The sequence below is a fragment of the Passer domesticus genome, chromosome 11 (genome assembly GCF_036417665.1).
Source record: "Passer domesticus isolate bPasDom1 chromosome 11, bPasDom1.hap1, whole genome shotgun sequence".
Lineage (NCBI taxonomy): Eukaryota > Metazoa > Chordata > Aves > Passeriformes > Passeridae > Passer > Passer domesticus.
Window position 1 is genome coordinate 446,199 of NC_087484.1, and position 12,773 is coordinate 458,971.

At 50.4% G+C, this 12,773-nt stretch overlaps 1 protein-coding gene across 3 annotated transcripts; it reads right to left on the reverse strand.

Annotated features, from left to right (window-relative positions):
* Positions 1–94: 94 nt before the first annotated feature.
* P2RY12 (purinergic receptor P2Y12) lies at positions 95–5,910 on the reverse strand. 3 transcript variants are annotated; one of them, XM_064384987.1, is made up of 3 exons: positions 5,749–5,910; positions 2,345–2,419; positions 95–1,783 (listed from the first exon to the last, which is right to left on the reverse strand). In XM_064384987.1, the coding sequence occupies exon 3, from the start codon at positions 1,767–1,769 to the stop codon at positions 744–746; it is 1,026 nt and encodes a 341-aa protein (XP_064241057.1). In that variant the 5' UTR covers positions 1,770–1,783; positions 2,345–2,419; positions 5,749–5,910; the 3' UTR covers positions 95–743. The 3 variants fall into 3 exon arrangements, with proteins under 3 accessions (XP_064241057.1, XP_064241055.1, XP_064241056.1); XM_064384985.1 differs by having other exon boundaries at positions 95–1,787; positions 2,257–2,419; positions 5,749–5,909; XM_064384986.1 differs by having other exon boundaries at positions 95–1,787; positions 2,184–2,419; positions 5,749–5,900.
* Positions 5,911–12,773: the final 6,863 nt, after the last annotated feature.

Sequence of the window (12,773 nt, forward strand, 5' to 3'; positions counted from 1 at the left end):
ATCAGTAACGAAGTTACCATGAGCCTGTCTTTCCCCACGATCTCAGTATGATGTAAATCGAGTGTTTGTATGTTTTCTAATATAAAGTTCTCTGTGAAAACATACAGTTTTGTTTATTTATATAGTAAGGGTAAGGATTTGGGGATTTAGTAATATCAAGATAAGCCTGATTATTAAATAATTTCCTCTGAAATACAACTATTAATTATTGGTCAATGGATTAGGAACTGCAAGCATAGAATGAGATAAGCAAAGTGTTATTCTGTTACCAAAATCTGCCCAAATGGCTGTCTCTAGGTTTCTGTTTGTCTGCCAGTTGCATACAAGGTGACAACTCCCCGTAGTGAAAAATCACATCTACTGTGGATTTTGCCTGCATTTCTCAGGTCTTGTGTTGTCGTGAACTTTACTCTGGCCCAAGTTTAGCTATTTTTGCAAAATCTTTACAGTTCATGGTATCACCTGTAGCATGTCATGGTTCTGTTTTAAGCTTTTCCTCACAGTTCCACCTTTGAGCTCAGACTTGTTCCCAGCAGTCCTGACAGGCGTGGAGGTTGGGGGCAGAGGGACTCCTCTGGTATTTAGCTCTCTGTTTTTGCAGGCAGTGGTGGTGGCTCCAGGAGGCTCGTGCTTCCATCTGCAGGGTTATTTCTAAAGAAATGGGTGGAGTTCTGGATGTTCCTCATGGATCAGTGCTCCTGCCAGCCTCGGTGAGGTGTGTGGCCAGGAAGGAGCCCCGAGATCTAGAGCGGCGTCTCGTCAGTGTCATCCCCCTCGTTCTGCCCCTTCGCCTGTGCCCCGAGCCCTGCCCCTGCCCTGTGCTTGCACAGCATGTCCAGCAAGGATTTCCTGAATGATTTGCAAAGGAAAAAGTATATGAACGGATCCAGGCAGGCGTTGAGGGACGTCAGCCACAGCGTGGTCTCCTTCAGGTAGAACAGGGTGTTCCGAGCAGAGCAGTCAAACACATCTCTCGTTTGGCTCAGGGTGTAGGGGATTCTGGTAAAGTGGAATGGCACAAAACAAATAAAGAACACAGCAATTATTATGAAAACCTTGAAATTGACAGTCTTTTTAGATGCCTTCCCTGTGCTTCGTGTTCTTTTGTAGGATTTGTACAGTTCCTTGCTGATGAGGATGTAACACACCACTATGACTGCTAGGTTCACCCAGAAGATGAGCTGACAAATGTAGTTTACAATTTCATGCCAGACTAAGCCAAACTCTGATTTCAAGAGGGCACACTTCCTCACGTTCTTGGGTGTTTTCTTCTTATTATTTAAGATCATGTTGGGTAGCGAGAGAGCAAACATTGATACCCAGATTGCTGTGGACAGGATCTTGGCAGCTAACAGGCTGCGTGGAGTGGATGTTCTGAATGGGGAAGTGGCCTTCTGATAGCGATCAATAGTTATCAGACCAAGAAAGAGGATGCTGATGTACATGGTGAAGTAAAACACTACCTGGGTGACCTGGCACACGAACCCTCGCAACACCCAGGACACCAGCTTTGCATCACTGAGGATTTTAAACGGAAAAGTCAGGATCATGAGGAAGTCAGAAATCACAGTGTTCTTGAGGAAGATAATGAAATTGGATTTACTGGATATTTTGAAGAAGACCCACATTGCCAGGCCATTCATGGTGGTCCCCACCAGGAACAGAAATGTGTAGAGCAAGGGGAAGATGACTTGGCTGATCCTGCTGTCACTGGTGCAGTTGCTGTCATTCCTGAAGGAGCTGAATTGGGTTGTGCCTTTCATTTGCATTGTGGCTATTTCTTCTCCCTGGAGAAAAAAACAGCAAAAAAAAAAAAAAAGAAGAAGAAATTGAGAGTTTTATCTTTTATGAGGCTTCAGCCTTTTCAGTCAGCTTTGAATTGTTGTGTTGTGAACAAATGCACTCTGCTGGTGGGGCCCTGGCTGGGCCAGGGCAGCTCTCAGGTGTGTGGTGTGCAGCTGCTTCTGTGTCTGGCCTCTGCCTGTGTAAAACAGGCACTCAGGGGAACTGACATGCTCTCAGCTGATGCCCAAACCCCTGACAAAGCTTTATTTCTTCCTAGAAAGTAGAAAAATCTGCCTTTTTCTTTGAAAGCTTCCTTTGGGGCATGGGGCGGTTTCCTCTGCCAGGCCCCGAGCTGTGGGAGCAGCCGGGCAGAGCTGGGCGGGCTGTGGGGCAGGTACCGGGAGGAGCTGGAGCTCCTGGCAGGGGCTGCGCTCAGCGAGGGGGTCCCTGGCAGCCCCTGCAGCTCTTCACCATGGCCCAGCAGCAGCAGCGGTCCTGGGGAGCCCCTCGGGCGGGCAGAGGCAGGAGGAGCAGCTGGATCCAGGCCTGGGGCTGGGACCTGCCTCTGGCTCTGTCCTGGCCAGTGACAGCTCCCGGTTCCCGATGAGGCACTATGGGCTTCTGCTTCTGTTTTCTGCAGAAAAGAGACAGAAATGAAATTTAAAGGAATAATTAGCAGATTGCTTCCTGCCTTTGACTGACTCCCAGAGGCACTATTTGTAAAGGGAGCAGGAATTTGTCAGATTGTGCAACTTTTCTGAGCAGAGAGCTGCCTTCCTGTCTGCTCCTTTTGGCCTTGTGAGTCCTTAATGTTATTTCTGTACACAGCCTTGTTTCTTAAAACTTTTAAAGCACTTGAAAGAAGTAGTGATTTGTTACTTTGGGGAAGGTTATTATCTAAGGAAATATTTCTTCCTTATGTGACTTGTAGGACAGTGCTTCAGGTTTTAAGCTACATGCAGTAAGTCAACATTGTATGATATATACATGTAATTGAAAGACTAAATATAAACAGTTACAATGAAATAAACAGTTACAATGAAATAAACAACACATATTTCAGTTTCTTTGGGATGCGCAAGACACCACTTTAGGAGCTGTATCTTTTTTTCAATGGATTTATGTAGTAAGCGTCAATTTCTAAACATCTGTCTTCTGTTTGCTGATCTGCTGCAGAGTGTTGATCCAGGGGGCAGTTTGGAGGGGCAGCCATTTATGTCCTCTGACCCTGTCCTTGTAAATACACATGGAATTCATAACAACAGACTGCATTTTCCCTTCTGTGTTTTTACCCCACTCTGCAGGGATTCCCTTTGGCACCCTTGCCTCCCTGGTGATGGCCACGGGAGATGTTTTTGTGGCAGAGCTGGTTGTTTCCCCTCAGGTTTCCACAGGTGATGACAGGGACAGGCAAAGAGACTTCACCTGTATCTGCTCTTTTCAGGATGCTACACATCTGATTGCCTGCAATGCCGTGGGTTTCTGAGGAGTAGCTCTGAGGGGTGGTTATTCTACTTTAGCCATTTATTTAGCTCCCTCTTCTCCTTGTTCTCTAGTGAATTGCGTTTTTGTTTGCCACACAGTTTATCCGTAATGTGTTTTGGGGGTTGTTACTGCTGCTGTTTTAGGTGCTAAACTTGGCACTTCCTTCAGCTCGTTGTTTGTGTGTGTTCTCAGCTGCTGAACGAGCAGAGCATGCTGGAGGCTGAGCTGCAGCCCGGGCTGGGTGTCTGCATGGTGTCCTCCTCCTCCTGTGTCTGCATGTGGCCTCCTCCTCTTGGGTCTGCATGGTGGCCGTGGCCTCCTCCTCCTCCTCCTCCTCCTCCTCCCCAGCTCCGAGCAGCGGCACAGCTCTCCCAGGGCTGCTGGCAGCTGTGCCTTTCCAAGAGTGGGTTTGCTCTCTCTTCAGCCCCTGCGTTCAGGTGTGGCAGTGCTGCAGGTGAGCTCAGGGCCGTGGGGAGGATGGTTTGTCTCTCAGCCTGTGGCCACTGCCAGGGCTGCTGGGCCCCTCCCGTTGTGTTCCTGGCCAGGGAGGGGGTGTGCATCCTCATCTCCTGGCCCTGGCCCCCTCTGCCTCCCTGGGGGCCTCTGCCACAGGTGGCACCAGCTGTGAGGCTGGGGCTGCCAGCCTGGTGTGGCTGTCACCTCCCCCAGCTGACAGAGGGGTCCGTGGGGTCTGTGACAGTCTGGGACAGGATTCTCAGGTGCATAGGACAAACTCGGGGTGCCTTTGTTTGCAGGTTGCATGGGGTGGTGAGCACGCTGTGATCCCTCTGGGGGTTCCTCTCCAGAGCGATGTTTTAGCTTACCTGCACGACCTGTACATGTCCTGCAGCCACCTGAGGAGCACGTTTGGAGACCTGTTCAGGTGGGTGCTGAAGGAATTGCTGTCACCCCGCCTGCGGGCTGCTGCGGGCTGCTGCGGCTTCCCTTTGCTTTGCATCCCTTGGAAACGCCGCGGCCTTTGCAGCCTTGGCTTCACTGATGCAGCCGCTCTGCCCGTGCCCGGGGGATGTGCGGTGCCCGGGGGATGTGATGTGCCGTCCCTGAGGAGGTGCGGTGCCCGGGGGATGTGCGGTGCCCGGGGGGTGTTCGATCCCCAGGGGATGTTCGGTTTCTGGGAGCTGTGAGGTTTCTGGGGCTGTGCGGTCCTGAGGATGCTCTGTCTCTGGGGCTGTGCGGTGCCGGAGGATGTTCAGTCCCCTGGGGCTGTGCAGTCCCGGGGCATGTTTGGTCCCGCAGGATGCGCGGTCCCGGAGGATGTTCGCTCTCTGGGGGCTGTGCGGTCCCTGGCGGGGGTTCGGTGCCCGGAGGATGCGCGGTCTCTGGAGATGTTCGATCCCTGGAGGATGTGCGGTCTCTGGGGATGTTCAGACCCCGGGGGATGTTCAGTCCCGCGGGGCTGTGCGGTCCCTGGGGCTGTGCGGTCCCTGGGGATGTTCAGTCCCCGGGGGATGCTCGATCCCGCAGGATGTTCGCTCTCCGGGGCTGTGCTCGGGGAGCCGGGGCTGAGTCGCTCGGGGGCTGCTCTGCCGCAGCTCGGACCCTCTCGGGGCAGCCGAGCCCCGGCACCGGGACCCCCTCACCCCGCTGCCCCCCGGGCTGGGGCCCGTTCGGTGCTGGGGCAGCGCTGGGTGGAAAAGCTGCCAAATCTCAGCTGCCGCGCTCTGTAAGGGCTTCCTTTGGTGCGGGGAGAGGCACAAACCTGTTTCAGTTTGTGAAGTTTTGTGTTTGAGTGTTCAGTTCCTTGATTTTTAAGTTAAAAAAGAATTAGGTTCCCGTATGGCATATTTTTGGCTTTTACTTTTTAAAGGAGGAATGGAAACCTTTCAGATGCAAATCCACATCTTGTGATGCTCACAAACTGCCCCAGTTGCCGTTTCCCCTCCTGGTTTGTGTCCCTAGTTGGGGTCTGCAGAGTTCAGGTTTGTGGTTCCATTTCATAGGGAGTAGGAAAGTATTTCTCAGTAATAATATTTTAATAGGTTTACAGACACCTGGCAGCAGTAGGGTTTAATCAGAAACACCAGGAAAAAGAAATAGGAAAAATAGAACTGCACAAGTGTCTGAGCTCTATGTTAATTTCTTCTGCTTACAAGCTAAACTTCAATAACACAATAAAAATAACAAGTTTTGTTAACGTTAATCTACAATAACAAGTCAACAGGGTCAAGTAATCATACAAGATATTAAAGAATTTGTTAAAGATATCATACACAGAACTTGTTTGGAAGGACCTTTTTTAAATCAAGTGGAGTTAGAAATTCTGGAAAACTATTAATAACATTTATGTTTACATTTTGAAGCAGCTTCTTGGTCTCCTTTCAAAGCACCCAACCCCAGCGCACATTCACAGTAACATTTTCAGCTCCTTTCTAGCCTGCTGTAAGCCCAGTGTTTCCCTCAGTCAGTTTGGGGCAATAATAAATTACAACTCACAAATGCTCACATTTAGAGACTCACCCTCTGTGGATTGCTGTGCTCTGGTCTCTGCAGTGTCTTCTGAGCGTGTGTCAGTGAGGGAGGGGTGTGTTTGGTTTCGTGTGCCTGGAACAGTTACTTATCTTCCCTAAACTTCCTCTTTTTAAAGAATTCTTTCACTTTTTAAAAAGATTCTATCTCCTTGACCACTCCTTCGGTATTGCTTCTGGCACAAGTGTCTCAGAGTGGAACACACTGGATTTCTGTCTTTGCTGTTGCACTGCCTGTAGAGCAGAGGGGTGACATCAGGCACTGTCCTTGTAATTAATTACCCTGCTAATGACCTGGTCCTCCTGCCTGGGGTATCAGGATGTGGAGCAGCCGGCAAGGGCTGGCAGTGACGGGGGTCCCAGGGCTGCAGGAGATGTTTTAAGTTAATTCAATTCATAGATTATTTTCAGTAATGAGGAAGTCTTCCCAGTTGGGTTAATTAGTGACATTTGTCCCTGTGATATAAAACTTTGTGCTGGAGACAAACGTTCCTTGGAATATTTTGGATGTGAAATTTGCATTCCTCAGTCAAGACTTCGTTTGCAGGAAAACTTGAACGAACTAGGTGTATCAGCCTTATTATCTGGTAGATGCAGCTTATCCAAAATGAGTTTGAAAACGTGTGTGAAGTGCTACCCAGGCAGGGTTTGCCATGCCAGCAGCTTTCCTGCAGCGAGCCTTTGCAGCAGCTCGGGCTCTGGGCCCCAGCAGTGCCTGTTCCGAGGTGGAGCAGATCCACAGCCACGTCCAGCCCCCAAACTCCAGCCTGCTGTGGGGCCCGGGGCTCATGCTGGATTTCCTGGAGAGCCCGCAGCCCCCAGCATTAACTCGCTCCTGGTGCCGAGGCAGCTCTGCCGGGGGGCAGCAGGACGGGGCATGCTGCACGCTGCAGGCATCCCTTCCACTGCTGTGCCGTGCCTTCCAATCGCTGTCACTGTCATCCCTGCGGCTGGAAATGTGTGAAGTTCTCTGAGTTACTTTGTGTGAAGTTTCTCAGAAGGGAGGGAGGAGCAGCAGGCACTCGCTGTCAGACAGGAGCAGCTCGGGATCAGCAGCTGTGCTGTTCCAGACTCAACAGCTCAGGACAACCTTTGCCTGTTTGAAGGCTGGAGATGAGGGCAGCTTCTGCATTAGGTCCTTGCCTCCTGTTACGATGGGTGTTTTGTTTGTTAAATGTGTAATTTATGGATTATGTCTACATAGGTTTTTGAAAAATCTGGTTTTTAAAAATAATAGGAGTTTTTATTGGGGACATGGCTTTAAACTGGCAGAGACTAGATTTACATTGGATATGAGGGAGAAATTCTTCCCTGTGAGGGTGGGCAGGGTGCCCAGAGCAGCTGGGGCTGCCCCTGGATCCCTGGCAGTGCCCAAGGCCAGGCTGGACAGGGCTTGGAACAGCCTGGGACAGGGGGAGGTGTCCCTGCCATGGCAGGGTGGCACTGGATGGGATTTAAAGTTCCTTCCAACCAAAACCAGTGTGTGATTCTCTGGAGTGTGGGGCATCCTTGGCAGGGCAGAGCAGCTGAGAGGAAGCAGTTTTGTAAGAGCACAAAAGGGAACATCTAAATGCAGCCAAACGAGTTTCACTCTAGAGTAGAGAGAACATAACTTGCACTGGGCTGAGTCAACTCTGCTGTTTCTTAAGCTGTTACATAACCCTGAATCATGTCCTAAATCACACATTACACCGTATGGCATCTCTGAAGCAAAATTCTTTAATGCCAGTAGATTTTGTGGCTTGTCTCCCTCCTGAAGGCAGTGCTGGCCGGGCAGGGGGAAGGGTCCTGCAGTGACCTGTCACAGTGGCATGGAGCTGGGGAGGGGTGCCTCACACCCCTCTGTCCATGATGTTGGGTGCCTCACACCCCTCTGTCCATGAGCCTGGGTGCCTCACACCCCTCTGTCCCTGAGCCTGGGTGCCTCACACCCCTGTCCATGATGTTGGGTGCCTCACACCCCTCTGTCCCTGAGCCTGGGTGCCTCACACCCCTCTGTCCCTCAGGCTGGGAGAGCAGTCTCAGTCTTACCTGGTTTTATCGAATGATAAAGTTTCCTGAAGCTTTTACAAGCTTTATGTTTTTTATTCCAGAATTTTGGTACTTGAAATCGGTATTTGTTGAGATTCAGGTAAGAGCTGTCAGTATTTGCCACAAAAAATGTTTGGGAAGTACATGAAAAGGTACAAAAGGGACAAGTGCTGATGTGTAAATGTTGTACTGATTATTCTATAAAGTGCTTGTGGCAGGGGTGTGTGCACTGCTGTGCGAGACCCTGCAGTGTTTGTCCTGCCAGGTGTGTGACTGTCCCTGCAGGTGTGTGACTGTCCCCCAGGTGTGTGCCTGTCCCTGCCAGGTGTGTGACTGTCCCCCAGGTGTGTGCCTGTCCCTGCCAGGTGTGTGACTGTCCCCCAGGTGTGTGCCTGTCCCTGCCAGGTGTGTGACTGTCCCACAGGTGCGTGACTGTCCCACAGGTGAGTGCCTGTCCCACAGGTGTGTAACTGTCCCACAGGTGTGTGACTGTCCCGCGGGTGTGTGACTGTCCCTGTCAGGTGTGTGACTGTCCCACAGGTGTGTGACTGTCCCACAGGTGGGTGACTGTCCCCACAGGTGTGTGACAGTCCCACAGGTGTGTGACCTGTCCTGCCCCGCCCCGCTGGCCGGCAGTGCTCCTCCCTGGAGGATGCTGTGTCCCAGGGCAGAGAAGCCCCAAGGGAGAAGCCTGGAAGCAAAGCCCTGAGGCTTGCCGGGCAGTGCTGGTGCCCAGCAGGTCCTGCCAGGCCGGGCACTGGGCACAGCTGCTGCCCTGTGCTGCTGCGTGCAGCCCCTGCCCACCCACGCTCTTGCTCACCAAAAACCTTCCTGCTCTTTTCCTGGTTTTCAACCACTCAGGGCCACGAATGCTAATTCCTGTCGCTGAAATCATTGCATTTCCACTAAGATGGAGCTGTGAGGAAGGGCATTTCCAGCCTGGCGCTGGGACTCCTTGTGTCCATGGCCCACCTCCTGCAGCCTGTGGGACCCTGGGGCTGATCCAGCGGCAAGGATGGCCTGCCAGCTGCTCCTGCACCCCTCCAGGACAGCCCAGGTGTGCCTCTCCAGGACACCTCAGGTGTGCCTCTCCAGGACACCTCAGGTGTGCCTCTTTCCCCAGCAAACAGGAGAGCTGTCAGCTGCCTCAGCCTTCCACTGCAGAAAGTGAGCCCATCGTTGGTTTTTGATGGCTGCATGTTTTTACAGATAAAAATATCCACAGTGCAAGCTGAAAAGTGCAGATGTTTCACTTCTGAGGAGTTGATACCAATAATCTTAATTATTTGGGAAATGGTTTGGGTGCAGGTAAAGCTAGAGGGATTTGCTGGAGCTTATAAATTCTCTGCAGCTGGCAGTGTTGAGAAGGGCAGTGGCAGAGGCACTGACAGGGATACACACTGCGCTGTTTGGGAGCCTTACATGGAAGTGGAGAGTAAGTGTGATTTCAAGCATTTACAGCATTTAATTTTGCCTCATTTGTCATGCAGGTGAGGTAAGGGGAGTAATTTCCTAAATCTATGGTGTCAAAACAACAGAGGCTTCAATGCCTCATTGTGGTTAAGGTCACATGGACACAGTGGACCAACAGGCTGCTCTGTCTCAGTGCCCACAGCTTATTTTGATATTAATCCACCATAACCACATACCCCGGCTGAATTAATCACTTACCTGTTAGGCTGCACTTTCAACGTCGGAGATTCAGTTCTTTCTTCAGCTCATGAGCTTCTGTAGCTGCTCTAGATGAGGAGGATTTCATACAAAGAAAATGTTAGTTGGTAAAAAAACCCCATTTTTCACAAGATTTCCTCTTGCCACAGAGAAATTATTTTTTGGAATTTGTTCCTGTTGTGATTGTCACCTCTTGGCTGCTGCTCACCACAGCATCGAGGTGGGGGCTGTGCTTGCAGTCCTGAAGGCAATTTTGGTGCTTGGTAAGGGTGTGCAGAGTCCTGTGAGATGTGTCTGTGCCAGTGTTTGTGTGGGAAACAGCCCACGCTAGTTCAGTTCTGGGGGAATGCCCCTGGGAGAGAAAACCCTGGGAACGAGGGAGGAATGTGGCTGCTGTCCTGCAGGGAGCACGTGGGGAGGGCGGGCTCCAGGCCAGAGGCAGAATTCCCTGGGGACAGCCCCAGGAGAGGCTGTGGGCACATGTGGCTGTTTCACATGTTGACCCTGACCTCCATCCCCGACTCCACTTCAACTCAGGCAAGTCCCTCTCAAATATAGGTAGGAAATAGGGGCTCAGATGGGTTTTCTGTCTTTTGCCACAAATCCTGGGTGTCTGCCATGGTGGGAGTTGCACAAGCATCCCTCTGAGCAGCTCTCCACGAATGGTGAGTGTTATTTCCCAAACAAGGAACTGCCTTTGGTTTGGCACTACCTCAGCTCGGCACCCTGCATTTAAATTCAAAATTTTTACTGGCTTTGCTGAAGAAAAGCATCAGATAAATGGTAGTTGTTGCAGTTCTGAGCTGAGGAGGCAGCTCCAGTTTTATCAGAGCTTTCTGGGATGGCTTTGGGTTCAGGTGGCCTTGTGCCACTCCTCATTGTGCTGTCTCCCTGCCAGCTCCCTCCCTCTCATCCCTCCTGGATAAAGGCGTGGGCTCACAGTGAGATGGAGGGGCTGCTGGTCAAACTTACCCTTTGAATACAGAATGTTAATAAACCAGAGGGAGAGAGAGCCCTTGGAGAAAGGGCATCTGAGAACAGTGTGTTCCCTGCTGCTTGGCTAAAAGTCCTGAGCAGCAGTGTCAGCTGAGAGGTGTGGAAGTGCACATCTGCTCCTCCGTGGTCTGACATTTTGGCATGCCATTAACTACTAAAAAGATCAGTGATTGTGATGATCTGCTTGTAAGATGAGGTTTCTGCACATGCTGTGTTAAAGGATGAAATTTATTTCTTTTCTCCAGACCTGTAAAGCGCTGACTTTAATGTTAATAATATTAACACTGAACAATTGTAATGTGAACTCTTCCCTAGGACTTAGACCAGTGGACTCTGTGACAGTCCTGGTTGGAGCTGCAGCTCCTGGTCAAACAGTACGTGAAGAACCCTGTGAGTGTTGGTTTCCAAACTTTCTGATTTAAACATTTAACGCAAAAAAAGTATGTTGAATGTTGACAGAGTCCATGAGCAAACATGCCACGAATGTGCTCGTGTACTTGTGTTCCCCTGCCTGGGGCTGTGGCTGAAATGAGCAGCTCATTGGATAACATCACCAGGGCCACAGGGGAGGTGTTTCAGCACCCCTGAGCTAAACAATAACTCTTCTAGCTCTGGCATAGGCCGCTTCTGTCCAAACTCTCTGGGAAATGCTGACACAAGTAATACAAGACACAATGGTAAAAAGGCATTCCTAAGGTATTTTATAGCACCTTTTTAATTATTTTAGGCAATGTGATGCTTCATTGTGTGTTGATTGCCTAGACTGTTTTGCATTTGAGCCAGGAATTATGGCAGAGGTTCCTTCTGTTTACTTTTGAATAACAATAAATGTAGTTGCTACTCTTGAACTTTCTGCACATGAGAAATTGTGGCTGCTCAGTCCTCACTGGTGACTCCAAAGGCATTTTATCACTGCTTTACTGAAGCAGCCCGGTCTTGTAACAGCTAAAACTGGCTACAAAACTGCAGGGATATTTTGGCTGAAGTAAGTTTGTTCTGCTCCGAGTTCCTCTGAGTGAGGAGTGTGGCTAGTGCCCCCCTGACTGCAAAACTGCCCCCCTCAGTTCAAGGTAGGCTCTTGAGAGCTGCAGGAGAGGAGCTGGAGGGAGGGCAGCACTTGGGTCATCTGTGAAGGAGAGAGATAAACAGGAGCAAAGGAGGTATGGCACTGGGGAGCCCCTGCACACAGAGCTGAACAGTGCCTGTGGAGGACTTCACTGAGGGCTCAGATGTCATTGGTCTGATGAAATGCCATTGGTTTCAGAGCAAGAAATGTGGCAGCTTTGTAACCCACCTGCCAGGGGCTGCTTTGCAGCCTGGTGATGGGGAATGTTAGGGATTTAAAGGAACATTTGTTGTCTCTTTCCTTCTGTGGCTGTAGGAGATTTCCTTGCTGTTAAGCTCCCACCATTGTCATGTCACTTGCTTCCTGTTGGGAATTAGTTCAAGCTCATCTCTAGCTCCAAATGTATGAGAATTTTAATTACTTAATGGTTTTTGATTTTCCTGCAGTAAAATATTCTTCCACAATGACTGAAATGTGTTTGTACTTTCTTGGGGTTATGCTAGACATTCCATTGAATTAAGTCTGTGCTGGAATTTTACAGCAAGCAGGGCAGCTCTTGTTCTAATCAGAGCTTCTAGGGGAAACTTCCTTGGGACCTGCTTCAGACCACGAGCATGGATTAGAAACTTTAGCTTCCTTATCTCCACCAAAATGACATCCCTGGTTAGTCAGAGCAGTCTTGGGATAACCTGCTGTGTTCCAGGGTCAGGCCTTCAGGTGTGGGGCAGCTCTGAGGGTCCCCTGAGCTGGGGGGTCTCAGTGACAGCTCCTGCAGCTGGGCTGGCTGGGGCTCTGCCTTCCTGGATGCTCCTGAATGCCTCTGCCAGGACTTTATTGACTAAAATAGATTACAGAGATGCAGCAGTGCCACTGGAGGGGAAAACGGGTAGACAAAACAGGGAAGGGACTGAGGATGGGAAGTATCAAAATAACTTTACTAATGAAGTGCTGTGTTTGCTTCTCCTAAAGCATGTCCCTGCTGAGCCAGCAGCCCTTCCTGTCGCTGGTACTCACTTGCCTGAAGGGTCAGGATGAGCAAGGGGAAGGGCCCCGTGCATCCCTGCACAATCAAGTTACTCAGGTAAGACAAGCACAGAGCCATGAGCACCCTTTGTCAGCTGGGTGTGTGTCAGCAGTTTTATGTGTACACGATGGTGTAAACCCAGGGAAATCACAGTGCTGTGCCAAAAGGAGCAGTCCCAGCAGGGGAAAATGGGGAGGCCTTGTTCCTCTTTTGAGTGTGAATGCATCTT